Source organism: Cannabis sativa, chromosome 8 (genome assembly GCF_029168945.1).
Source record: "Cannabis sativa cultivar Pink pepper isolate KNU-18-1 chromosome 8, ASM2916894v1, whole genome shotgun sequence".
NCBI lineage: Eukaryota > Viridiplantae > Streptophyta > Magnoliopsida > Rosales > Cannabaceae > Cannabis > Cannabis sativa.
Genome location: NC_083608.1, coordinates 20,931,336 through 20,957,909, shown reverse-complemented (window position 1 = coordinate 20,957,909; position 26,574 = coordinate 20,931,336). Strand labels below are relative to the sequence as shown.

At 34.9% G+C, this 26,574-nt stretch overlaps 2 protein-coding genes across 2 annotated transcripts; one reads left to right on the top strand and one right to left on the bottom strand.

The window, feature by feature from the left end:
- Positions 1-2,450: 2,450 nt before the first annotated feature.
- Positions 2,451-17,961, bottom strand: LOC115699100 (kinesin-like protein KIN-7K, chloroplastic). Its single transcript, XM_030626337.2, has 25 exons — positions 17,631-17,961; positions 17,433-17,513; positions 16,431-16,696; positions 16,245-16,342; positions 15,483-15,572; positions 15,105-15,157; positions 14,649-14,714; positions 14,494-14,547; positions 9,811-9,870; positions 9,287-9,365; positions 8,776-8,843; positions 8,340-8,402; positions 8,051-8,155; positions 6,632-6,736; positions 6,388-6,495; positions 6,154-6,300; positions 5,843-6,025; positions 5,592-5,747; positions 5,141-5,368; positions 4,692-4,832; positions 4,484-4,609; positions 4,327-4,383; positions 3,848-3,895; positions 3,575-3,766; positions 2,451-3,175 (listed from the first exon to the last, which is right to left on the bottom strand). Exons 3-25 carry the CDS (start codon positions 16,676-16,678, stop codon positions 2,618-2,620), a joined length of 3,033 nt encoding a protein of 1,010 aa, XP_030482197.2. The 5' UTR covers positions 16,679-16,696; positions 17,433-17,513; positions 17,631-17,961; the 3' UTR covers positions 2,451-2,617.
- Positions 17,962-23,906: 5,945 nt separating this feature from the next.
- LOC133030464 (uncharacterized mitochondrial protein AtMg00310-like) lies at positions 23,907-24,674 on the top strand. Its single transcript, XM_061103216.1, has one exon. The coding sequence runs from the start codon at positions 23,907-23,909 to the stop codon at positions 24,672-24,674; it is 768 nt and encodes a 255-aa protein (XP_060959199.1).
- The last annotated feature ends 1,900 nt before the right edge of the window (positions 24,675-26,574 follow it).

Sequence of the window (26,574 nt, the reverse complement as noted above, 5' to 3'; positions counted from 1 at the left end):
TCCTCAGCAATTTTTTTTTCTAATAAATATTAATTGTTTATGTATAATATGATTAGATGAATGGATGAGCTATTATCTGTTCTGATTTACTATTATGACTATCTATGATGTTTATGGTTTGGGGTTTGATGAGTGGATTCAGTGGAAGGGCTTCCATTATCTTGCTTTATGGTATAAAGTAACATCATTAACTGTTTCTTTGGTCATTATAGGAGTTTCTTATTGATGATCTATATTGTATTATGTTTAACTTGGGTTCTTACTTCTTATGCCTCTAATGGTATTTTGGCCTTTATATACAAAGACTTAAATTAATTAGACTTGGTGTTCATTATTATTACTATTTCGTGCATGTTAAGTTCGACCCAAGAAGAAGTATCGTGAGTTTTACTTCTTACTGTATATCATAAGTTTATGATTAAATTCAACGATTACATTAAGTTTGCAATATTAGAATCTTAACTATTCTGTATTTGAGCATTTTAGCTCCTACTGCTGCACTGTGTATCTTCATTCATATCTTCCATGACATGTTAGTTTGCTATAACCAATCATATTTATTTTAGATGTGATCAACTTCTGTAAAAAACAGTGAAGTACAGCATTCATTGACTTAAGATTTTGGTGCATATTTTGGTTGTGCATATCATGCTCATGTATTGCCATGAATGATTGAAACGAACAAAATGTGTTAAATTCTATATCAAGAAGTTTTGTATACCATTTTAAAAAGTAAAAAAGCTACCTAAATTTGTGTTGCTGTGAGGATTGTCTCTGTTCTTTCTTGTTTTTCTTCTTGAAGTTGTCTTGCATTTACTTCTTGAAGCTACATTCAAAAAAAAAAAAAGCTATTTCATGTTGTAACCACAAAAGTTAAAAAGTTTACTTATATTCTTTAGTGCTTCACCTATTTTCCGTTTCTTAGTGTGAATCCTGATGATCTTAGCCCTTATATTTTAATTACATACAATACACTAATTTGGGCAATTATTCTTTTATTGTATTATTTACAATTAAGGTTTTTTCTAGCCAATAAGCAATGGATTAGGTCAATTTTTTTTCCTTTTTTGACGTGGTAATCAAAATTACACATGATTAACAATGTAGCAATTAGGGGTGTTCATAAAATAGTCGATCCAATCCAATCCGCACGATCTAATCCAATCCAATTCGCAAAGTGAGGATATCCGCACTTGTCCGGATTGGATTGGATTGGAAAATTCAAAATCCGCATTTGTGTGGATTGGATGTTGATTGACATGTAAAAGTAACCGATCCAATTCAATCCACACATATTTATAACAAAATTAAAAAATTATATATACAAATAATATTTTAATGTAAAGAAAATAATAATTTAAAAGTCTAATACATATAATATAATTATATTGTAAAACTTTATAGATAAAATATATATTCTATTCTTATATATTTTTTTCTACACAACAATTTAAAATAAAATTAAATATTTTTTTTATATATACAATTTTTTTTTCTTCCTTTGAATTTGTTATTTGTTATTTTATTTATTTAATGTGTTGTTGGAGACATAAAATAACTATAATTTATTTTATTTTGTTGCTAGTTATGTGAAAAAAAAAAAACTATTTTTTCATAAATATTAAATAATTTAATATTAAAAAGTAACCAATCCAAAGTAACCGATCCAATCCGCACTTTTGCGGATTGGATTTGAGCTATTGTGCGGATTGGATTGGATCCAAAAAATGAAATCCGCACTTAGTGCGGATTGGATGTTGTTTAATAAAAAAAGTGCGGATTGGATCGGATGAACAGCCCTAGTAGCAATCCACAAACGACGGCGGTACTTCCTCGAATCAGGATAGCTCATTGTTTAACTGAAGGGCATGTTTTGCCAATTATGAACTGCAGAAATCTTGTCGTGAGCCACATAGAACAAAGTTGCTTTCGAAAATTTAGACAATAAAGTTATAATATCCTCAAATAACACTCCAACATGTTTTCTTTGTTGATATCTAAAGAGCCAAAGTTTCAGCTTGTAATATTGAAATAATACTTAAAAAACAGGCAATTCCAAAAAAACAAGTATTAGAAGAGACAATCCTTGAAACAAATTTATCGGCAAAGTTTCTATAATCGTAACTAAAAATAACAGGTACTTAACAACTCGTGTGATAGTTAAAGAATGTGTTGGCTTTATTAACATTTGAGTTGAAATCAGTATGAATGTTTTGCAGAAGCATTTCCAGCTCAGATTGTCTCTAGGCCATTAGCTTTATTCTTATTGGTCAAATACCAAGTTAACATTTTGTCTTCTATTAGGCACACCGGTACTCAAATGTGTTTAAGAGTTTTATACATCTCTCAATTTTTTTAGTATTACTATGCCCATATGAATATGATAAACCATATGTTGATATTCATGTGAAAGCCTAACAACCTTGGTTAGAATAAATACTAACAAAAAAAAAACAAAAAAGCTCTTTTCATATACACAAGAAAACCCTGCAATCCACAGCACAAATTTGTACACTCTCACTCACTCACTCTCTCTCTCTCTCTCAAACCAATTCTGTCCAAGCCCATTCCTGTTAGATTACAAGAAACCCCACAATTATTTTCATCCTAATATTTATCACAACCCAAAACCATCAGATCGCCTACTTTCTGCTGTGGATTCAGAAATATCAGTTTCAGTTCCATGACTCTTTTTCAACTTTGCCACAAGAACCCACATGTTGGCAAGCTCGTTTTCTAGGTAAGCTTCTTTCTGCTTCGATTCCTCAACCATTTTTTGAAGCTCAGCCTCTCTTTGTTCCTTCTCCACAAAAGCAGCTTCGTATGAAAGCTCTCTTTCACGACTTATGGCCAGTTCTCTCTTGAATTCAGCAACAGACCCACCTTGATCATTCCGCTTGTTCATACTCTCTCTTCGCCCATTCTTGACCATACTGCCACTTTTGCGCTGAGTGGGGGAGTTCTTGGATGCGGCTAGATCAGCTGCTAGTCTCTCATTATGGTTCATCAGTTTGGCAACTTCTTCAGATAATGCCTTCAGTTCAACAGCAGCAGCTGAAGCTAAACCTTTGGCATATGAACTCTCCTCTGCCAATTTCTGGTTTCGAACTTCTAGATGTTCCTTTGCCAATGTTACTTCAGACAACTTTTGTTTCATTTCTTCAATCTCAGCCTCCTGGTTTCGACAAGTCAAAAGCAACAATTTATTCACTTTGACAATTGACAGAGCCATAACTGGATAGTAATTATACTTCAGAAACTAATTAATGATACTGCATTAAAAGGAAAACAAGACTAATAATAGTCCAAGTCTTGGAATTAATATTTTTATTCACCGAAAGAATAGTCTTAAATTCACCAACAAGGTTTGCTTCAATTGCTAATGGTCTAAACATATAATAATTTCATATAGCAGTGTCATTTGGGAATTTTAATCTGTTTCAAAGTAGTAACCCATTTTTGTGCCTCATATTTCCAACAGGGAGGAAGAGAAGAGAGTGTGAGAAAAGGATTTATAATCATAGTTCATTTGAATTTCACATCTACTCAAGCCCAAAAGGGATGGAGGAAAAACCTGGGCTTGTAGAAGTAACCCATCAATTTTTTCTTTTGATGTCGTGTTCCTGTTGTCTGTGCTATGTTCTCCATTGCTGCTCTTTGTTTCAGTTGCTCGATTTTCTAGTGCCTCAGAGAGCTGCTGGTTTAGAGAAGAAACCTCTTGTTTTAGAGAGGCTACTGCTTCGTGCAATTCTTCACATTCAGAAACCTGAAAGGAAGAGATATATCAAGGATCAAGACTCAAAAAAAAAACTAAATGAATTTAACAAGAATTTGAGTGAGTGGTTACCTTTTGGTTCAGCTGATCCTGAATTACGCGATTATCAGCAGTTTTAACCTGTAACAAGGGGATAACAATGCTAGACTTGTCAGGAATAACTACATTATCATATCAAAACCTTCAGAAATGACCAACAAGAAATTTATGACTTCTTTAGTCCCATTCTGCAGCTAAGAATCCTGAAAATTGTAAACTTAAGTGGAAACGGTGACAAGAACAGATGCATGATTTTATAAGTTGCACTACTTATTTAATACACCAATTATCATCCACAATTGATGTTCTATTACCAGACTTATTCTAAACAACAACAAAAAGAAATTATTGTGCTTCTTCAAGAGATAATTAATTTTCTCAAACGAAAAAGAGAGAGGGAGAGAGACAGAGAGAATCAATTAAGCTTGGAGGTGTGGAATAATCAACTTATGATATACATATATCTGCATGCATGCATGTCTACGCAGATTAAAGTGTGTACACATAATCACCTCGAGTTCAAAAGATTTCTCATTCAACTGTGCCTTCAGTTCTGCAATAATAGTAGACTGCAATATGAAGAAACAAAAAAATAGTCAATTAAAACAAATAATACTTCATATAAAACTACACTGCCTACCAACCTATTGGGAGAACAGGTAAACTTACAGTTGATACTTCAAAACAATCCATTTTATTTTGTGGAGAAAGGATGGAATCCCCAATTTGCTTTTCTAGCAAAGCTATTTGTTCGTTTTTAGCCATCATTTCATCTTTCAGCTTCCTCATCTCGTCCTTAATAACAGAAGTAGCATAACAGTGAAGGTCTAAGAAAAATTTAGAGCATTTGAATAGAGATTAGACAACAAATACATACATTGATTTGATCCTTCTGAGGACTTCTTGCAGCCACCTCAGACAACCGCTTCAAAGCACTAGAGTGAAGTGCTAGCTCTCCAGTCAAGATCTTTTGCTGCTCCCTTAGAAGATCTATCTGGTCAATTGATTTTATGCTGGTCTGGGAAAGAAAATAAAAAAGAGAGGAAAGAGATATAAATAAAGGAAAATAGAATAAACTGCAAGTATCAAATTAAGCCAGCATAGTAGCTGGATATTATTTTGACATCTTCCTGCTTACAGCAATGCTGGTAATTTTCCAAGCCTACATATTGTCAACTACTTTAGAGATCAAAACGTGCTCAGATAAGTGTAAGATTTAATCAACATATGGAATTCATGTCCAAAAAGAAGAAAGAAAGGCCATGACAATACAAGAACAATAAAAAAAATATGGATACGCAGAGACAAGACAAGCTAATCGCATACCAGAGGTGTCTCCTGGCCCAACAAATTATCCTCATCTTCTCTGTCGTCTCTTGACACAGATAAAAGATCCCCAGACATAGGGCTCTCCATAGGTATGGAATGGGAGTTTCTTGGTTCTGAGTGAAAGTTTCCGCTTACTGCTTGAGGTGTTGAGGGCGTACTGACAGACTTCACTCCACTAGATTTATCACTGGTATTTGTCAAAGTTCCCACACCACTATCTCGTTTCTGATAATAAAGTGCAAAGCTTTAAATTTATGTTAAATATCACCAAACAGAAAATTTAGTTGTTTGTAGTATATGCATAAAACAGATTCAAAATAAAGCAAAAAAATAATATGTAATGTAACATAATGTTTATATAAGGGACACAGTTAAACAACAAAACAACTGAATTGGTTATAGCTAACAAGCAAACTAAAAAAGAACCATAAAATGAAACAACACATACTCGTAGCTTTAACCAATTTAATAATCCGTGCTTCCGAGTCTTTTTTTCCTTTAAAGTATCATCAAGTGATTCAGCATTTCCCTCAACTGGCACATACGAGTCAATATTTTCATCATCTAAGATCAAGTCTCGTCTTTTGTGTGGCAGGTATGCAAGCTGTAAGGTGTAAGTTAATAGTTACACTGTACTCATCCAAGTGAAATCCCGGTAAAATAAAATATAAACAAACTTTTTGAATAACATAATCACACCTCCTCTTCGCCAAAGGAATGTCTTCTCCTAGGACCAGGTCGGTGTGAAAATCTTGATGATTGGGATGTTTTTGTTGAGACCAGGATCAATTTTGTCAATCGTTGAATTCTCCCTAATAAAGCAGCTTTTTGGTCTTCCTCTTGTTCCAATCTAGACTGTAGCTTGACTTGACCATCTTCTAGCTAAAACATCGCACCAAAGAACGGGGTTCAAGCCACATGACATTGTTAATTAGAAGATAATATAACACACTCTAGACATAAACAGACAACTTCAACAGTTTCTCCATGAAGGTTATTCTTGAATGCACCTTTTGTTTCAACAAGACGAGGTCCTCTTCTCCAATATCTTTCAGATGAGGAACTGAAACTATACCTCTCTTTAATTGTTCCAATTCTTCTTTTAAACAACGTATCTCATTTTGATACTTCTTGATAAGCGATTTCTCATCAATAATCTGCAGACACAGAAGCTTCCAAAAATGACAAAAGAGAGGAAAAAAGTTTGAAAAACACACTCCCAAGGAAGAAACAATAAAACAAACTTTATTTTGTGCTGCTTGAATTTCGATGTGTTTAGCTCGATGTGCAAATTTCAACGTATTGTGAGTCTCTTCTGAATTGCTTGATGAAGGAGTAACAGTACAAATGAGCTGTAGATTCGACCATAAAGATATATAAGAAAATTATATATTACATAGAGCACTAGAGGTGACAATAATCATCATCCCCTCACAATGCAAGTTGTAGGCACATTGAATTTGAACTAATATAAAGAAGAAATCTTACAGAAACACGCCCATGACCACTTAATGAAGACTGGAGGAGTCTGGTCAATTTAGAGTCTCTGTATGGTACATGGGTGGCCCTTGCATCTGTTAACTTTGATATAACCTATGTCAACACAAGTGATTTCTTTTAGAATTCTGTGTATTAATATTAAACTTTAACTAGAAACACAGATTATTTTCTTTTCAACAATTTATTAGCTATGTTAGTGCAAGTTCAAACTCCAGATATAGCACAACAAATTAAAAAGTCATATAAGAGAGAACAAAAGGACCCCTAGAAACAGAAAAAGAAAATTGTTAAGGCTAAGTTTGTTAGGAAGAGGGGAAGTAAGAAGGATGAGAAGCTAAGGATGGAGCGAGAGTGAGAAAAAAAGCAAGAAGGATGACAATCCCGCCAATTGTAAAACAAAAGGTAAAACTAAAATAAATAAGCAAAAGCGGGTACACTTTTGTTTATTTTTTTAATTTGTTCCTGGCAGTTCAACTAGAAGATCTCCCAGTGGCCGCAAGATTTTTTTGAGCCTATAGGGGATAAAAACCTTGAACAAATGCCTACCAGCACTTTCCAAGGCTCCACCTTACCACTACACCAGCCCTTGGGTTAAAAGGGGGTACATTGAGTTTGTTCTACTTAACCAGATTATCAGAACTGCATTTCCTAACATTGGTTTCTCCTGCTCGACCTAGGCATAAGACTAATCTGATGCAAGCAATAACCATAATCAGTCCTTAAAATGACAAGTGTGGTTATCCAATCCAGGAAATATGGGAGGTGGATCAACCATGACAAGAAGAATGGACTTCTCCATGTTGTAATGTTATGTAATAGAAGAGTTAGAGTCCAATGCCCCTGGGGTTTCTCCCTCATATTAGATACAACTAAAGTACTTGATTTACAAAGTTGTTAAGGAGGGATGGTTTAGTATAAATCATCATATAAGTCGCATGAAAAATGATTTATTAATATTCATTTGAACATATGATAAGGTAATAAAGCTAAACTCAGCAATAAAGTAAGGAGGATCCCAAACTCATGCTTTCCAAAGTATATAGCATAGGCAGCATAATAGCTGCAGTTCAGGGCAATGTCTCTTCCCTCACCAAACAACATTACATAGAGTATTCAACCAATGATATTATCCACACATTCCCTTATTCCATTCTCTATTATTCTAATTTCTAAGATAGCAGTATGCTTTTTCTACTGATTTTTAACAAAACCTGTATGGAAGAATATCTTAGTATAACTGATAAAAGTATATGATATATACACCTAACTCTGGAATTCTTTGTGTTAAGCTAACGATATGGAAGATGAGAACCAGTTGAGATACAAACTGAAAATTGTGCTTTCTTAAATGTATGCCATTGACCATATGAAAACTTAAAATATAAATATTAACAGTGGTAGCCTCACCGTCCCAAGAGTTAGTAGACTCTTATTGATGTAAGATCCTTCTTTCCGTCTCATACCAGTAGTTTCCGCTTTAGAGCTCTCAGAACCTGCCAGATCAATGAGGTTCTGCAAGCATAAGAAAGATATAAAAAAAAGTTACGGAAGAATCGTGGACATATACTGTAAACAGTTTTATGATCATCAACTTCAGTAAAATATGAATATGAAAGAAGCTTAGTAGGGTTTATTTCAAGCCTGTAAGGAATTTAAAGAGATATTGCAGGCATAAATGGAAGTGTTGCATATTTACCAGTTGTGACAAATTCACAGCTTCCCCTTCACAATTTTCACCGCAGGGACTACTCTCTATCGTCTGTTACAAAAAGAGTGAAAGAGTCACATTTAGAGGAGGGGCAGAATTGGACCGATAAACATGCATGCAAACTAAAATTCATGGGAACAGACGGTAATAGTCATAAGTATAATAAATTTTAAGACCAAAGAGAGACGAGGCAAGGGATACTTCAAAATACTGGCTAAGGCATTAGATGGGTACACTACAAAGAAAACAGACGATTAAGCATTGGAAATCCAATCATTTAATGTGACATTGTGTGTGTCAAAGGAAAAATGATAGAAAAATTGATAAGCATTTAATATGATAACCATGAAACAGAAAGAGATTAGATATATTAAAACAAATCAAAAAGCTGCCTCGGGATTCAATTAAGATTGAAAGAAGATACCAGTGTAAATATTGTATGGCTCCTGCTACTCTGTAAATTGAAGTTTGTAGACCCGACATGTCGATGCTCTGTTGTTCACAAATTGAAATGTACAACAAAGTCAAATGAGTATCCGACCTTGAACAAAACAAGTACTAAGCAAGACATTACAAATGATGTAGGTGCTCTGCCAAGATTGCATGTTATCTCAGATAATGACCAAGTAGCTAATAACAGCTAATCATGCATTAATATTTTACATCTACTCCTATTAGACATGTGGCAACATAATATCCGTATTTTATTTTCTACTGGCCAAACATGTTTAAAAATCTTGTGATCGTTGTTCCATCAGTTAAATAACTAACTGTGAAAAAAGTTATTTAAGATACAAAATATACACATGATACAAGCATAAATACGTGTAATAAAACACACTATGACAATGAAACCTAACGATCATTAATTGTTGAGTTAGTAGTACAGCATACGTGCATAAAAATTACACAAAACCAGATTAATCACTGTGTACCTTCTCCAGCTGCTATCAATGAAAGGGCATGAGCTGGGGAAAGTACAACTTCTTCCTTTATCCCTTCAACAAACGTTCCCTACAGCAAACAATTGAACAATTAAAAAAATATATATATGGAAAAAAGGTTAATAAGGAATTGGAAATTGATACTCCCCAAAGTAGTAAATATTTCATAATAAGAGAAACGGAAACTTTATAATCTTTCCTTGCTAGAGGAAGACAGGAAACCAAAGAGTTGTCTTTATTTATAAGAAAGAACATCCATCAGGATTCTTCAAATAATGTAGCAATTGAAAATTTTCGTAAATATTTTATCAATACTGCATGATGTCATTTCCTGAAGCTAAAGATTACAAAATTCAATCTCATTGGAAATCATTGATAAGTGTATCAACTAAGCATCAATATATAATGGATGAGATGAGATAAAGCTAGAAGTGACATAGACAAATCTAACTCCAATAATAGTAACAAATCAACCTAAAACATGAATCAGAAGGCTTTCTAATGAATATAGGTACCTGAGCATCCTCTCTAATTCTTAAATTTTGTCCTGCTGGATTCAACAAATCATTAACAACCTGAAATGAAAACAAAAAACAAAAAAGTCTTACAAGATAGTAAAGCATCTGAAGTGCAAGAAACAGAATAACCAATTTTGTTTAGAACAGTGAATACAGTTAGATATGTATGCCTTGGTCCCTGTACACGTGCCCCTAGTCTTTAAGTCAATATATTAGTTAGTTTAGTTAGTAGTCAACTAACTATCAGTAGTTAGTTAAGTCTGTCATCTTAACGGACGTATCTTGATGTCTAAAGCCCCGTTTGGGGTAGCTTTTAAAAAAGTTAAAAGTGCTTTTTGAGAAAATTATTGCTTAAAAAGTGTTTGGCAAAATAAAAAAAAATAACTTTTTTAAAAATTTAAGTTAAAATTATAGCTTTTAGCTAAAGTTGGCCCACACCAACTTTTAGATTTTAGCTTTTAAGGGAAGCTGAAATTTGAGTTTAATGAATTTTTCATTTGACCCAATTGCCCTCATCTAATTTTAAAATTCTCCATTTACCAATTAATTTTAGGGCTTCTTACATTCTTTCAATCTCATCCTACTCAATAGTCATCTTATTATTATTATTAGTAGTAGTAGTAGTATTAGTAGTAAAAGTCTAATTTATTGTTTTATTATATAAATATTTAAAAGAATTAAATATTATAAGAAAAAAATTGTCGTAATTTATAATATAATAAATAATATTTATAAATGTATTAATATGTATAAAATTATTTAAATAAATTAGATAACAAATGTTATACCTATTTTAGTAATTATATATTTAACAGCTATTTAATCATTTAACATACCAAACACTTATATACAACTTTTTCAACTCACAGCTGTTTTAAAATTATATTTATCAAACACTCAGTAGTTTTTTCTTACAGCACAGCTACAGCTGCTTTTTCTCACAGCACAGCTATAGCTGCTTTTTCCCACAGCACAGTTGTGCCAAACTAGCCCTAAGTCCATTGTCAACTGAGGCATTTACTTATAAATACCTCTGTTTCTATCCATTGTAATACAATAGACATTTTTTAGATCAATAAAACTTAATAACATTTAGATTAATTTGCCTTGTGCATTAGTGCTTTTGTTTTGTGAGTTATGAGTGTTCTCGGATTGTTCTTGGAGCCATTCCTGGCATCTGGGATTGAGTTCGAGATTCAACAGGTGGTATCAGAGCTTGGAGATCGAAGAATAATCTTGTTTGGCTCGAAGGTTCAAGATTTTGGTGATCAAGCAAGAAAATGGAAAATGCTAAATTCGATCTTGAAAAGTTTACAGGGAAGAACAATTTTGGTTTGTGGCGTGTGAAAATGAGAGCCTTGCTGGTTCAACAGGGTTTGCAATCAGCTTTGTAGGGAGAGAAGGGTATGCCTGAAGGTCTCACCGAGAAAGAAAAGACAGAAATTCTCGAGAAGGCACATGTGCCATAATTCCGAGTCTTGGTGACAAAGTCTTAAGGGAAGTGTCGAAGGAAGACTCAAAATGCAGGAATATGGTTGAAACTGGAAAGTCTTTATATGACAAAATCATTGGCAAACAAATTGTTTCTTAAGCAGAAACTGTATTCTTAAGCAGAAACTGTATTCTTTTAAGATGATGCCAGGAAAGGAAATTGAAGATCATCTTAATGATTTCAATAAGGTGATCCTCGACTTAGAAAACATTGGAATTAGAGTGGGGGATGAGGATCAGGCCATCATTGTGCTAAATTTTCTTCCCACAGAGAGTTATGAACACCATGATGTATGGTAAGGATTCATTGACATTAGAGGAAGTCCAAAATGCATTAATGTCAAAGGAATTGAAGAGAAAAACATAGAAGCAAGATGAAGGTGCTGGAGATGGGTTACTAATTCAAGGAAAAGGGTCCAAGAAGGAGAACAAGAGTCAGAACAACACTGCGAAAGACAAATCGAAATCAAAGTTTTAGAGAAGGTTTTTCATCTGCAACAAACCATCACACCTGAAAAATGACTGTCCAATCTTGAAAGATTACAAATTCAAGAAAGATGGAAATGTTGACATTGCCTTAGATGCAGAAGACAATGATGGCTATGATAGTGCCAGTGTGTTAGCCATCTCAAAGAACAAGATAGAAGTAGATTGGATCATTGATTCTTGATGTTCTTTCCACATCTGACCTGTTAAAGAACATTTTATTAAATACAGAAATGTTCAAAGTGGAATTATTAAGCTAGGAGACAATAGAGCTTGTGCAATTGCAGGCATTGGGACAGTCAAGCTAGAATTGGAAGATGGCAAGGTTGTCGAGTTGAAACAGGTCAGGCATGTACTAGATATGAAGAGAAATTTAATTTCTATGTCCATGTTAGATCAAGATGGTTTCAATGTCAAGATTGAAAATGGCATTTTGAAGGCTATGAAAGGTTCTTCAATTATTATGAAAGGCAAGATTGTTAATGATAAGGGACCACAATGAAAAATCAACCTAATGTGGACGCTACAGATGGAGAAGATCAAACCATAGTCTGGCATAGAAGGCTTGGTCATGTCAGCTATGGTGGCTTGAAGATACTAGGCAAGAAAGGTGTTCTTGGACACATTCAAGTCAACCATATAAGGCTTTGTGAGCAATGTGTTCTTGGCAAAGCAACCAAGGTAAAATTTGGGGTAGGTAAACACAAATCTAGATCCATTGTGGACTATCTACACGTAGATTTATGGGGTCCATCTAGAACACTTTCAAGAGGTGGAGCCAGGTATTTTCTCACCTTCATTGGTGATTTTTCTAGGTTAGTGTGGGTCTTTATTTTTAAGAACAAGAATGATGCCTTCAATAAGTTTAAAGAACTGAAACCATGCTTGAAACTCAAATTGAAAAGAAGATAAAGAAGTTGAGAACAGATAATGGATTGGAGTTTTGTGTGGAACATTTTAACGATTATTGCAGGAAACTTGGAATTGGTATGCACAAATCTGTTCCTAGAAACCCTCAGCAAAATGGCCTCGCTGAGAGAATGAACTAAGACAATTCTGGAAAGGGTTAGGTGCATGCTCATCTACTCAGGGCTACCAAAGCAATTCTGGGCTGAAGTTGTTGTTACAGCTCAGATGCCCTTCATCTGCCATTGACTTTAAGACTCCAATGGAGGTCTGAACAGGAAACTCAGCTAACTATGATCACTTGAGGATCTTTAATTGTCTTGCCTATGCTCACTCAAGGCAAGACAAACTTGAACCAAGGGCAAAAAAGTGTATCTTTTTGGGGTACCCCGAGGGGGTTAAAGGTTACAAGTTGTGGAACATTGAAGATCAAAAAAATGTCATCAGCAGAAATGTGATTTTTGATGAGAGCACATTGTGTAGGGATCTTAATGCTCGAGGAGAAAAGCTCAACACAGCTAGTAAGAAACCACCAAAAGAATTCAATTTGAGGTGGAGTTGGACAAAAGAAATGAGGGTAATTCAGGTACTGATGTAGAACCAGAAATGGAACTTGAAGAGAAGAATGAAACTGATGAAATGCATAAAGAAGATGATGATACTCAAGACTATCTTCTGACAAGAGACGGAGAGAAGAGAACTAAGGCCATTGCAGATGTGGCTCACTATGCCTTGAACATTGCTAGTATGGACTATTAAGAGCCAAAGTCCTATGAAGAAGCAATGCTATCAGAAGACGGGGAAGAATGGGACAATGCTATGGGTCAAGAAGTGGTGTCCTTGAAGAAGAATAGTACCTAGATTCTTGTGATAAGGCCTGTAGGAAGTAAGGTAATAAGCTGCAAATGGGTTTTCAGGTATAAAGAAGGAATACCAGGGGTTGAGAAGCTTAGATTCAAAGCCAAATTAGTGGCAAAAGGGTTCACACAAAAGGGAGGGGATTGACTACCATGAAATCTTCTCCCCTACAGTGAAACACACTTCAATAAGGTTACTTCTCAGCATAGTTGCAACTGAAGACTTAGAACTAGAACAACTGCATGTAAAGACAACCTTTCTTCATGGAGATCTTAAAGAACAGATCTATATGAAGCATCCAAAAGGATTTGAAGTCAAGGGACAGGAGGACCATGTCTGCTTACTCAAGAGACCACTATATGGACTCAAGCAAAGTCCAAGACAATGATACAAGAGAATCGATGACTTTGTTCTAAAATTTGACTTTAAAAGAAGTGTCTATGACAGTTGTGTGTAGGTCAAAAGCTCTAAAGAAGTTGTGTATCTCCTTCAATATGTGGATGGCATGCTTATTGCAAGCATAAGTATGGAAGAAATAAACAAAGCAAAGAAGATTTTGAACAAAGAATTTGAAAGAAGGACCTTGGACCAGGAAATAAAATTTTGGGGATTGAAATCATCAAAGACACAAAGCAAAGAAGGATCAAATTGTCTCAAAGTTTGTAAGTAGTTCATCACATTGTAATACAATAGACATTTTTCAGATCAATAAAGCTTAATAACATTCAGATTAATTTGCCTTATGCATGAGTGCTTTTGTTCTGTGAGTTTTGAGTGTTCTCGGATTGTTCTTGGAGCCATTCCTGGCATGTGGGATTGAGTTCGAGATTCAACAAATTCAGAATACTACAGTTCATTACTCGTTTTGAAAAATCACAACCTTAAAATCTGTAGCAGAGTAGGAATGACCCAACCAAAAAAATAAAAATAAAAAATTACCTCATTATAGATTTCCAAGTATGAGACACGGAGAAGATATTCTCTGTTTGGAGTCTGGGCCAAAAGAAAATGTCAGACTCCACAGTTTTTCCAATTTGAGAAAATATGAGACATAAAGAGCTAAGTGTATTTTATATAGAGTTCCAGCAGCATACCTCTTGGATTATGCTGAAAGCATCCTTGACAGCCAATGGTATAATACCAGGAGACCTTTGATCACCCTACATCAGGGGCAGAACTGGTATAAGCACATCAATATAATTTATAACTAACCTCATCGCCTGACTTTCTACATTTATATAGTATTGCAATGACATTTATATACAGTATATTAATACTATTGCATCATGCAAACTTTCAAGCAGGCTGCAAAAGTAAGATATTAGAAGATGATAGTGTCCTTTAAAGTCAGATTAAGGAATTCTACAAATCTTAAAATTATTGCCTCATACGAAATTATTTTCTGGAAAAATTAAAATCTACAATTGATGTATGCTAACCAGTTCTACCAGTTAACAGAAACAAAATCATTAAGAAAAAACCAAAAACAACAGAGAAAATAAAGTTATACACTAGTGGACACTAGGGTGGATGAAGAAATGTTATCTCACATGCATAGTGTGAGTTTTCCCACTACTTGTCACTCCATATGCAAAAATAGTGCCTGCCAGAAAAGAAATCATAGTCTCAGTAAATAAACAACATAATGCCACTTCCACAATTCAGTCATAATGCCACATTGTTATTAATTTAAATCAGCCAGTCAGCCATTTCCCAGCCTATCTACAATTCAATGCCATGGGCAGACTGTGGATTTAGTCCTGGTTGTAAATCATATAAATACTTCAATTGGTCATGCAATATAATGGGAAAGGGCAATGTTAACCCAAAAATCATTAAGTTTTGATACTTAAGACAAGTGAGCAAGCCAAAAATAATCCAGGAATTTTAGTTTACGTAGATGGAGCCATGGGATTTAAGGTACATACCATTGATGCCTTCCATAGCACCACTGACAACATGCTGAGAAGCAACATCATAGACTTGTCTTGTTGTAGTAGTTGGGCCAAACACCTTATCTACAATATTTTAACAAAAGATAATAAATAGCAAGATGATTTTCCTCAATTAATATACTAGACAAATACCTAGAATGACGTTTCCCAGATCTTACTTAAATAAAAATTTAACTTACGATGTTTCTTATCAAGTAATTCGTAACTTAAAATGAGAAATATACTACATTCTCCATGATGCCACGGAAAATGTACAATGCAGTAGCCAACAGTTTTTAATTTTAGTGTGCATGCTCTAAGAATGATCTTTGCTTCATTTTTCACATAGCTAAAATATTATTTAGGGAAAAAAAAAAGGAATAAAACTATTGCAATTACTCAAGTAAATCCAAAATGCATGGCCTTTTGTTTTTTTTTGAAAGGAAGCATGCCCATATTGTTAGTTGTATATTAGTTGTACTTAGCTTTCTAGTTACCCTAATTCTAGTTTTTCAACAGTTCCCTATTTCTAGTTTCCCAATTGTATTGTTTCCAAATATAGATTCCTAGTTGTGTACGGACCCCTTTTGTATATATATATGTGTATGACTTTTCAATAAAAATTACGTTGAATATCATTCTTTTCATTTCAAAATAGACTACTGCAATTTAAGTAGAATTTTGATTTTTGCTCTAACTACTGAAATCTTCCATAAATTCATAATTATTGACACAACAGGAAACAACATAACTTACCATATGCATAGGCTATTGATGGGTTGTGTTCACTCCGCACAATAGACTCTCCATCGGCATACCATGCAATTTCCTCTCCATGGCGAATTTCCCTCGGACTACCAAAATATACATCAAGTATCAACAGTAAGAATAAGTACTCAAAAATCTCAGCAATAAACTTTTAACTGAAAGAGAAAAATTCACCTGAGTGGACGAAAACGGACTGTTACTGTAACATTTTCTTTTGATCTCTCTACTTCCAACGGCACATTATCTGAGTGGAAGTACTGTGGCTTACTTCGGGCTGAAGAAGATGCAGGAGAGCTATGACCATCAATAGATGTTTCTAAGAATTGTTTTGAAGAAGATGTAGTAGAAGATGCTGGAGAATTAGCAGCTTTATTGCTATTTGAACCCAATTTTTTGGGTTTTGATCCTTGTTTTGATGCCATTACCACTCAAAGTCAATCCTTCAAAACAATGAGAGAAAAGTTTTACTTCAATATCACTCATTTCACTTCTTTGTTTCGTGAATGAAAAATGCAGTGAAGATTGAGCAATAGCACAATTTCCATTGCCCAAGTAAAATCCTTTAACAAGTTGAAAGGAAGTATGCCAAAATAACCAGCTCAAACAACGTTTAAGCGACTCAATTGAGTCACCATAAAGCAATTAGGAAAAATATAGAAACTAAATAATGTTAGAGATGGGGATTATAGCTTAGCTTATAAACCCCATTGGAAGGACCTCATCCTCAAGGCCATGAAAAAGTAAAAAGAAAAGAATGGCCCATTAATTAGCTAGCCTGTATTGTTCAGTAACTGAAATAATCAAGACAATGACTGTAGAAATTCTGGTTTACTTTACTTTTCTTCTTTTCTCAGCAACCAAACAACATAAAAAATGCCTAAAACAATATAATAATAATAATGTATATATTTACACACACAAACACATATAGATATATATAGAAGGAGAAAAAATTAAAAATTGCAGTTAGTTAGTCTACTTCAACCTTTTCTTAAATTATTGCGAAAATGGTAACGTGAGTAGAAAAGAAAAATTGAACAAACCAAAAAGAGCTAAGCACAGCACTAGACTCTAATGTCAGCTCAATTATCCCATTTACTTTCTTTACTTTCCTATTTTCCCGCATTTTCCCGAGAACAAAACAGAGCCCTCTTCAGGATAAGATTAGAACATTACCTCCAACAAAATCACACTAAGCATTATATATCTCGAGTCGCACAATACGAGGATCTTCTTCAAAATTGGAGAGAGCCAGATCTGTGAGCATTTGAGAAAGTAAAAATAAATTAAAAGGTCATCATCATCATCATCATCATGGCCAAAACAAGAGTCAATGAAAAAGAAACATAGAGATACTAAGCTTTTCTAACTTGCCTTGGAAGCGAGCGATACCCACCATCAAAGGGAAACGGCATTTCTCAATCCCAACCTTTCTCTTTTAGCTTTCTTTTTCTTTTTCTTTTTAGAGAGAGAAAAAGAGAATATGTACTTAATTTATTATACACCTATACACATATAGAGAGAGGGAGAAATCATAGAAGGAGAAGAAGAAGAAGAAAAGGGAGAAAGAGAGAGAGAAACAAAAGTCGAGCCAGCTAGTGTAGAGAGAGAAAGTGTAAGTGTGAGAGTGAGTGGTGAGAAAGGCAGAGAGAGAGAAAGGACGTAATGGTGGGGGCAGAGTGTAGTTTTAATTTTAATTCATTTACATTTAGAATGGAAAAATTGTATTTATTTTCACTATTGAAGAGAGAGAGAGTCCCACACTCACAAGAGTTGCGTCGCGTGCATTGAAGAAGAAAGGAGTGTTGTGTTGTGTGGGACCCAGTATGGACTAAAAACGGGTAATTGTGTTATTAGTTAACACAGTTTTCCTCCATTTATTATTTCAGACACACAAAATTACAAATTTTGTTTCACAAAAGTTCGCTTATTAGATTTCCCGGAAAATTTGTCAAAATTACAACGTTGAAAAGTGAAAGTAGTTAAGGAAATAAAGTAGGGCAGTTTGTTTTGATGTAATGTAATAGAATGAGAATGGTAATGTAATGGAATAAAAATTGTAATATAAATAGTATTATAATGTTTAGTTTAACTATTTTATGAATATTGTAATTAAATAAATAAATTATATATTAATAAAAATATCTTTAGTATTATTATTTTTAATATTTAAAATTTAAAAAAAAAATAATAAAAAAAGGTAAAAAAAATATTTTCTAACAATGTAATCGTCATTATATTGATTTTACGATGTAATGGGGATTACAATATATATAATGACTATTACAATGTAAAACCATTACAAAGGTTTAAAAATAAAAACAAATAATATAATGGTAATAATAATTCTATTACAATTCTCATTACACTAAACTAAACATACCATAAGTGTTTGTATTGTAAGAAACATATGCATTTGAAGTAAAAAAATATTTTAGTTAAAAAAATATATATCATTATAAAGTGTTCTGACTAGCTTTAACAAAAAGTGGTATGATTGAATTTAAAAATGAGTATTGAGTATAAATTAATTATAGCAAGAATATAATGAAATTTGTGTAAAGTTCAAACAAATAAGTTTTCTCAAAAAAAAAAAAAACAAATAAAATACATTTAAATAAAAATTCACTCATTAAGTCATCCTTTTTGTATTAAATTATTTTTGTATTAAAAAGTTCATGTCTATTAACATGGTTTTCTGTGTCTATCGTTTTTGTCTGTGAGTGAGATCTGCTTTTGTCTTTCTCTGTTTATTCTATAGTTCAGTAAGAGTGTGTTATTTGAGTCTTGTCTCTCTGCTGTCGTCGTTTCCTAGGAAGAGTGGAATTGGATTTTTGCTTTGCTTCTTCGTCAATCAATATGGCTTCATCTAGTCGCCATACAGGAGCCCTGGAGGATGAAACTCTGATGTTTCATATTGATGAAGAAGACCTGGAAGATGTCACTATCACAGCGGAAGAAAGGGATGAAGGTATTGATGATCGATGGTGCCTGGTAGGGAGATTCTTATCCAACCGAGTAATCGATTTCGAAAAAATGCAGAATATATTGGCTTCGCTATGGCAACCAGGTATGGGAATGTTTGTTAAGCAACTTGATAATAATCGATTTCTATTTCAATTTTATCATGAAATCGATATCCAACGGGTGATCAATGGTAGCTCTTGGTTTTATGATCGTATGCAATTGATTATTGAGAGATCAAAAGTTGGTGGTGATCCGAAACTGTTAGCCCTGAATACTCTTGATATTGGGGTTCAATTACATGATGTGGAACTTGGTTTTATGTCTGAATCAACAATCAGAAAAGTTGGGAATACTATGGGGAAATATTTGGAGTCCGATCCTAAGAATTTTATTGGTGTATGGCGAGATTATCTTCGGATGAGAGTTACTCTAAACATTACTAAGCCACTTCGAAGGCGTATGAAAATCACCAAAGAAGATGGGAATTGGTTTTGGATTAATTTCAAATATGAGAGGTGTCCTACCTTTTGTTTTATTTGTGGCATTATTGGTCACTCCGACAAGTTTTGCCCACGTCTTTTTCATCAACCAATTGATCGTATAGAGAAGCCGTATGGTGAGTTCATGAAAGCTTTACCGCAGCGTAATCACAAGAACGTTGGTTCAAGATGGCTCCGAACCAAGGGATGGTGTCCTCCGATGGCGGCATCGACTGAAGCTTCGAGTGCGGGGATGAATGAACCTGGCTCAAAAAATGGTGGAGAGGTTCCAGCTGCTACTGCCGAGTTTCATGGAGTTTCGACCGAGAAAGGTGGAGGTAACAGTGGGATACAATTGGCTAGAATGAAGGGAGTGATTATGGGTGATGGGGATAGGAGTATTGATGTGATTGATATGGGAAAAAATAGTAATGATGGGCTGGTTATTTATGATAATAAGAAAAGGAAAATGACAATAGATAACCAAGAGGAGAATGCTGAGGTGGAAAAGGAAATGAGTAACCTTTCAAAAAACTCATCTTTGGCGGGCCTTGGTATTGGGGCTCGCCAGTCATCATGAAAATTTTATGCTGGAACTATCGTGGGCTTGGGCCGTCACGAAATGTTCAGTTCCTAAAAGAGATGGTTACTACTAAGCGGCCCAATATTGTGTTTTTATGTGAAACTTTGTGTAAGAAGATGAAGGTGGATCAGTTGAGTAGAGCTTTGGGCTTTGAGGGATGCTTTGTTGTGGAAGCTCAAGGAAGAAGTGGGGGTTTGGCTATGCTTTGGAAGAACCAAGAAGATGTTTCGGTGGACACTTTTTCAATGAACCATATTTACTGTAAAGTCTCTTTTGAAGGACAACAAGAGTTTAGATTCACTGGAGTGTATGGTGAACCCAATAGAAGTCTTAGAAGGAAAACATGGGAGCTTTTAACAACTCTCCTTACTCGGTCAACTTTGCCTTGGTGTCTCATGGCTGATTTCAATAATGTCCTTAATCAATCTGAAAAAATTGGCGGTCAACCTTATCCGATGTGGCTTATCGAAGGATTTCAAGAGGCCATCTGGATTGTGTGGTTTGAGAGATATGGAAATGCATGGGCATCCTTTTACTTGGGAAAAGAGTAGAGACTCTCCTAATTGGATTGAAGCTAGACTTGATAGAGCTTTGGTGAATAATGATTGGTTAAGTTTCTTTCCTTTGGCAAAACTCACTAATCTAGAGATATCTCCTTCAGATCATTCTCCGTTACTCTTGGAACTTCAAGTGGGTTCGGCTTCTACACATGAGTACCGGTTTAAGTTTGAGAATTGGTGGACGACGCATCAAGGTTGTGAGGAAATTATTCGTAATTGCTGGGATAGAATGCATGGCCACGGCATTGATGAAAAAATTGAAGAATGTGGCCGTGAGTTACTTCAGTGGGGAAAAGATGCTTTTGGGAGTTTTGCTTCTCGTATCAAGAACTGTAATCGTGAGTTGAAGCGGTATAAGAGTAGAAGGGATGAAGAGGGAAAGCAACTTTTTTATGATGCCAAAAAAGAACTCTTTGCGGTGCTCAATCAAAGGGAAACCTTTTGGAAGCAAAGATCGAAACAACTTTGGTTGAAGGAAGGTGATCAAAATAGTAAGTTCTTTCACTCCAAGGCTAGTACGAGAAGACGCAACAATCAGATTTTCTGTTTGAAAGATGATGAGGGAAATTTGCGCCATTGGGATAACGGTTTGGATAATGTCATTGTGGATTTTTATTCTAAGCTGTTTACTGCTGAGTCTACAACATGAACTACTACAAAATTAGCTTTTCCCAACGGTTAATAAGAGGATCAATTATAAAAACCGTTGGAAAAGGTAAGCATAAGTTTTTCCCAACGGTTTAAAACTGAAGCAAAGAAACTGTTGGGAAAAACCAATTCCAACAGTGGAGAACCGTGGCAATAATATATGGAATTTTTAAAAAAAAAAATAGCGAATCCCAACCGTGGCAATACTTAATATTATTCCCAACAGTTTATAACTGTTGGAAATACTTAGTATTTGCCACAGTTATTAAATGTTGGGAAAGATTATTTTTAGCATGCAAAGAGTAAAGACTTATTATTATTATTATTATATCTCTCTCCTACTTATATATTTTATTTATTATTATTATTATATAAAATTAAAAACCCTACAAATCTCTTTCTCTCTCCATCTTATTTACATTTTATTTTCTAACCCTAACAAACCCTGCCGCCTCCATACCTAGTATACGAAAAAAGCTACACCAGTTCAACAACCCTCTCCTCAAGCATGCTTCGGTCGAAAAAAAGCCCAAACAAAGTCACAGATGATCAATGCATAAATGTAAGTTATATATATGCATATGTATAATTGTTTTTATTAATGAATATTGTTATATATTGTGAGAAAAGTTTCAGCTCCTAATTCGAGAGAGTTAATTTCAAAATCCAATAACATCTCCTTCAATTTCTCTGTATCTCCCTAGTTTAATTTGGTCTAGATATTTGGGTCTTTTTCTAATTATTTCCCAACAAATGTTATGTTTGAAATTAAAATATATAAATACATATATTTAATTATTATACATGACCAATAATGCATTTTACATTGTTCAGGTAATTGATGAGATGGATGGATGATTGGATGGTATATGATATGGATCGGCTTCATTTTAATTAATTTCTTCGTATACTATAATAAGGAAGGCCATCGCTGGTTATGGTGAGGGTTACTCAAGGAGAGGCTCTTTTTTTGCTTGATGAAAGCTTAAAGTTAATTTCACTTAAGTTTTTTTAAACAATTTCGGTTGTAATATTGATATTGATTATATATATTTTTAATTTGTAGTTTTTTTTTTCTGAATTGTATCTCATGTATGTATATTGTAAAAATATGAAAATATATTAAATTTATTTATTTGAATTAATATTATTTATTTTTTGATGAAAATGAATATTATTATATATATTTAATATTAAGAAAATATATATCAAAAAATTAATTTAATTTAATCCAAGTAATACTTTTGCCAACAGTTATAAACAGTCATTTAAAGTAACTTTTTCCAACATTTATAAACCGTCATTTAAAGTGGCTTTTCCCAACAGTTATAAACTGTCTTTTAAAGTTCTCTTTTTTTATGACACCCACATAGCCAACGGTTTTAGGAACCGTTGGGAAATAGTATAAGAGACAGTTATAAACCGATGGAAAAAGCTATTTTTGTAATAGTGATGGGAGGAGGTACTTGATTGTGTTACTCCAACTGTTCGTGAGGAGCATAATGTAATGTTGCTTCGGCCAATTAGTGATGATGAGGTCAAAGATGCAGTTTTCCAGATGCACCCCGATAAGTCTCCAGGCCCTGATGGTATGAATCCTAAATTCTTTCAAAAATATTGGTCTATTGTTGGTAATGATGTGATCAATACAGTTCGAGTCTTCTTTCGTAATGAGTACATGCCGAATGGGATGAACGACACCAATATTGTTCTCATTCCTAAGAAGAAGAAACCTGATAGGATGAGTGAACTGCATCCTATATCCTTTTGTAATGTTATTGCTAAGGTCATTACTAAAGTTTTGGCTAATAGAATGAAGGGATTATTATTTGAGGTTATATCTTTGAATCAAAGTGCTTTCATCCCTGGAAGATTAATTACAGATAATATCATGGTTAGTTTTGAAGTCTTGCACTATTTGAAAAGGAAGCAAGTTGGCAAGGATGGCTACATGGCGCTGAAACTGGATTTAAGTAAGGCTTATGACAGAGTTGATTGTCACTTTTTATGTGCTATGTTGAGACGAATGGGCTTTGCGGATAAATGGGTTCGCCTTATTTTTAGTTGCTTATCTTCAGTGCAGTATCAGATTGTAACAACTGGTCATACTTTGGGACCGATTGCTCCAAGTAAAGGGCTTCGTCAGGGTGATCCCTTCTCTCCTTATTTGTTCCTTGTGTGTGTTGAATGCTTCTCTGCCTTCATCAGAAGATTTGAAGAGAAGAAGTGGATTCATGGAATAAAAGTGGCTAATGGGGCACCATTGATGTCTCATATGTTATTTGCTGATGATAGCTTTCTCTATTGTAAGGCTACGAATGGGGAAGTTACTCGTGTGCTTCAATTGCTTCAAATGTTTTCTATGGCTACTGGCAATACCTCTCTGGAAATGAGACAAATAATTTGAACTAGAATGGGCATTCAGGAGGCAGCTGAGAATAGCAAGTACTTGGGACTCCCAAGTTCGGTTGGAAGAAACAAAAATGTCGTCTTTGGTTTTGTGAAAGACAAGGTGCATAAACGAATTCAAACCTGGGACAACAAGTTTCTTTCTAGAGCGGGTAAAAAAGTGCTTATTAAGTCAGTTGTTCAAGCCCTCCCAACTTACACTATGAATGTCTTTCTCATCCCCGTTGGCATTTGTAATGATATTGAGCGAGCTATTAGCCAATTTTGGTGGCGATCTTCTTCTAAGAAGGGAATTCATTGGATGAATTGGGATAAGCTTTCGGCTCACAAAGCTAATGGTGGAATGGGGTTTCGAGACTTTAGAGATTTTAACCTTGCATTATTGGCTAAGCAAGGGTGGAGACTCCTCACTTGTGGTGATACATTGATGGGGAAAATTTTTAAAGCTCGCTACTTCTCTACGGGGTCTTTTCTTTCGGCTACTCTTGGTTCTAATCCAAGTTACATTTGGAGGAGTGTTCTTGAAGCCCAAGACTTGGTTCGGGCTGGGGTTAGGAAGATGGTTGGCGATGGATCTACAACGAACATTTTGGTGGATCCGTGGCTAGCTGATGAGTTGAATCCGTTTATTGAATCTCGGCATCCAGCTCTTGTTGGTAACTCCGTAAAGTCTCTTATGAAGCCCGATGAAATTGAATGGGATGATGAGGTGATTTTGGATGTGTTAACCGAGCGAGATCAAGCTTTAGTCTTCAAAATTCCACTCTCATAACACTATGTCAATGACACCTGGTATTGGATGAGGGAGGACCATGGGTTATTCACGGTCAAGAGTGCTTATGGCCTGCAACAAGAGATTAAAGGTAACGGTGATATGGCTGCCAACTCTGGTTTTTGGAAGCAACTTTGGCAGCTGAAACTCCCCCCGAAAGTCCTAAATTTCTTGTGCCGATTTTCAACGAATTGCTTACCTACACGGTTCCAACTCATGACGAAGCATGTGCCCATTAACACCCTTTGCCCGTTCTGTAATACAGCACCAGAAACGGCATTGCACGTACTGGTTCGCTGTCCGTTTGGTCATGGCTGGTGGTGCATGTCTCGGGTCCCTGTGGTGGCGGCTGCTGCTATGACATTTGCAGCATGGTTCGAGGAAGGGCTGGACAAATAGACCATGGCCGAGCGGTTGGAGGCTTCAATGGTGTGTTGGTCGATATGGAAGCATCGAAATGAACTGGTTTGGAATGCTAAACAGCCAGTGGTAAGTGATGTTGTAACATTAGCAAAGCTGAATTTTATTGATTGGTATAATGCCCAAAAAAATAACCAGCCTTCTCATGAGATTAATGGCTCGGTTGATACATATTTGGAGCATTGGACCCCTCCTCAATTCTCTACAATAAAAATCAATGTTGATGGTGCAATTTTCACTAATGAAAGGCGATTTGGTATTGGTCTAGTGGCTAAATCGACGGATGGAATAGTGTTACAAGCAAAGAAGATGAGCAAAATGGGTATCTTGAAGCCACATGTGGTTGAAGCTATTGGCATCAAGGAAGCATTGAGTTGGATTAAAGCAAATGCTTGGACAAATATGGTAGTGAAGTCGGATTGCTTAAGAGTCATCAGAGATATTCAAAAGTCTAAACATATGGCCTCGCCTTATGGTCATATTATTTCTGAATGTTTGACTCTATGTTCGGATATTGTGGGTGTTTCTTTTAATTTTGTAAAACGATCTGCTAATAAGGTTGCGCATGTTCTGACGCGATCTTCACTTTCTGAGGCTGATTGTACTTTGTCTGGGGATGCTTTACCTATGGTAGTTGCATCTTTGGTTTTGGATAATTTGATTTAATAAAATTCATCATTATTCAAAAAAAAAGTATTAACTAAATTTACAACAACGAATATTAAAATATGTACATATAATATATAAATTAAGGATAAGTGTATGAAATATATATAAACATAATATATATTGATATTTACACATTTAACAAAAAAAAATAAAAATACATATTATATCAATCTAACATAAAAATATATATTATCATATTAGCATATATTTAGATGAAATATAATATTTTTTTTAAAAAAATATGTATATACATATGTTGCCCCTGATTTTGCCCAATATACGTGGACCAACCGGACAGGGACACGTGGATCAAAACGTCTTAATGCTTGAATTATTTGCTAAGTCTTTATGATATAAGGCAGTATCCGAGACATGCCTCCCGGAGAAGGCATGCTAAGCCCCATACGCTCCCGGATGCCCAAGTAATACTAAGGCATCTCCGCGAGGTGTCAGGCTTTCCCTGAGCAGTCAATTCGCATTTAATGCCGCATGGGAGGAAACGTGTTGGGACTGCTACACGCAATAAAGTCTGACGGCACAACCCCCAATCTGCAGCTTCGAAGTAATGATCATTTAAGTCTATTGACGGATACACTGTGAAGAGTCACATCAGTCAAAAGACAATAAGGATATTCCACATAAAAGCCCTACTGCACCTAGGGACTTGACCATGCATTACTCATGGTAAATTCATTGGGAATACCCATCTTTATGGATTTTACAGATACACATGTACAATAATCCTGGGGATTACCCCACCAAAAACACTATAAATACCCCCTCAAAGCTCATTAAATGGGGTCGAGAATTT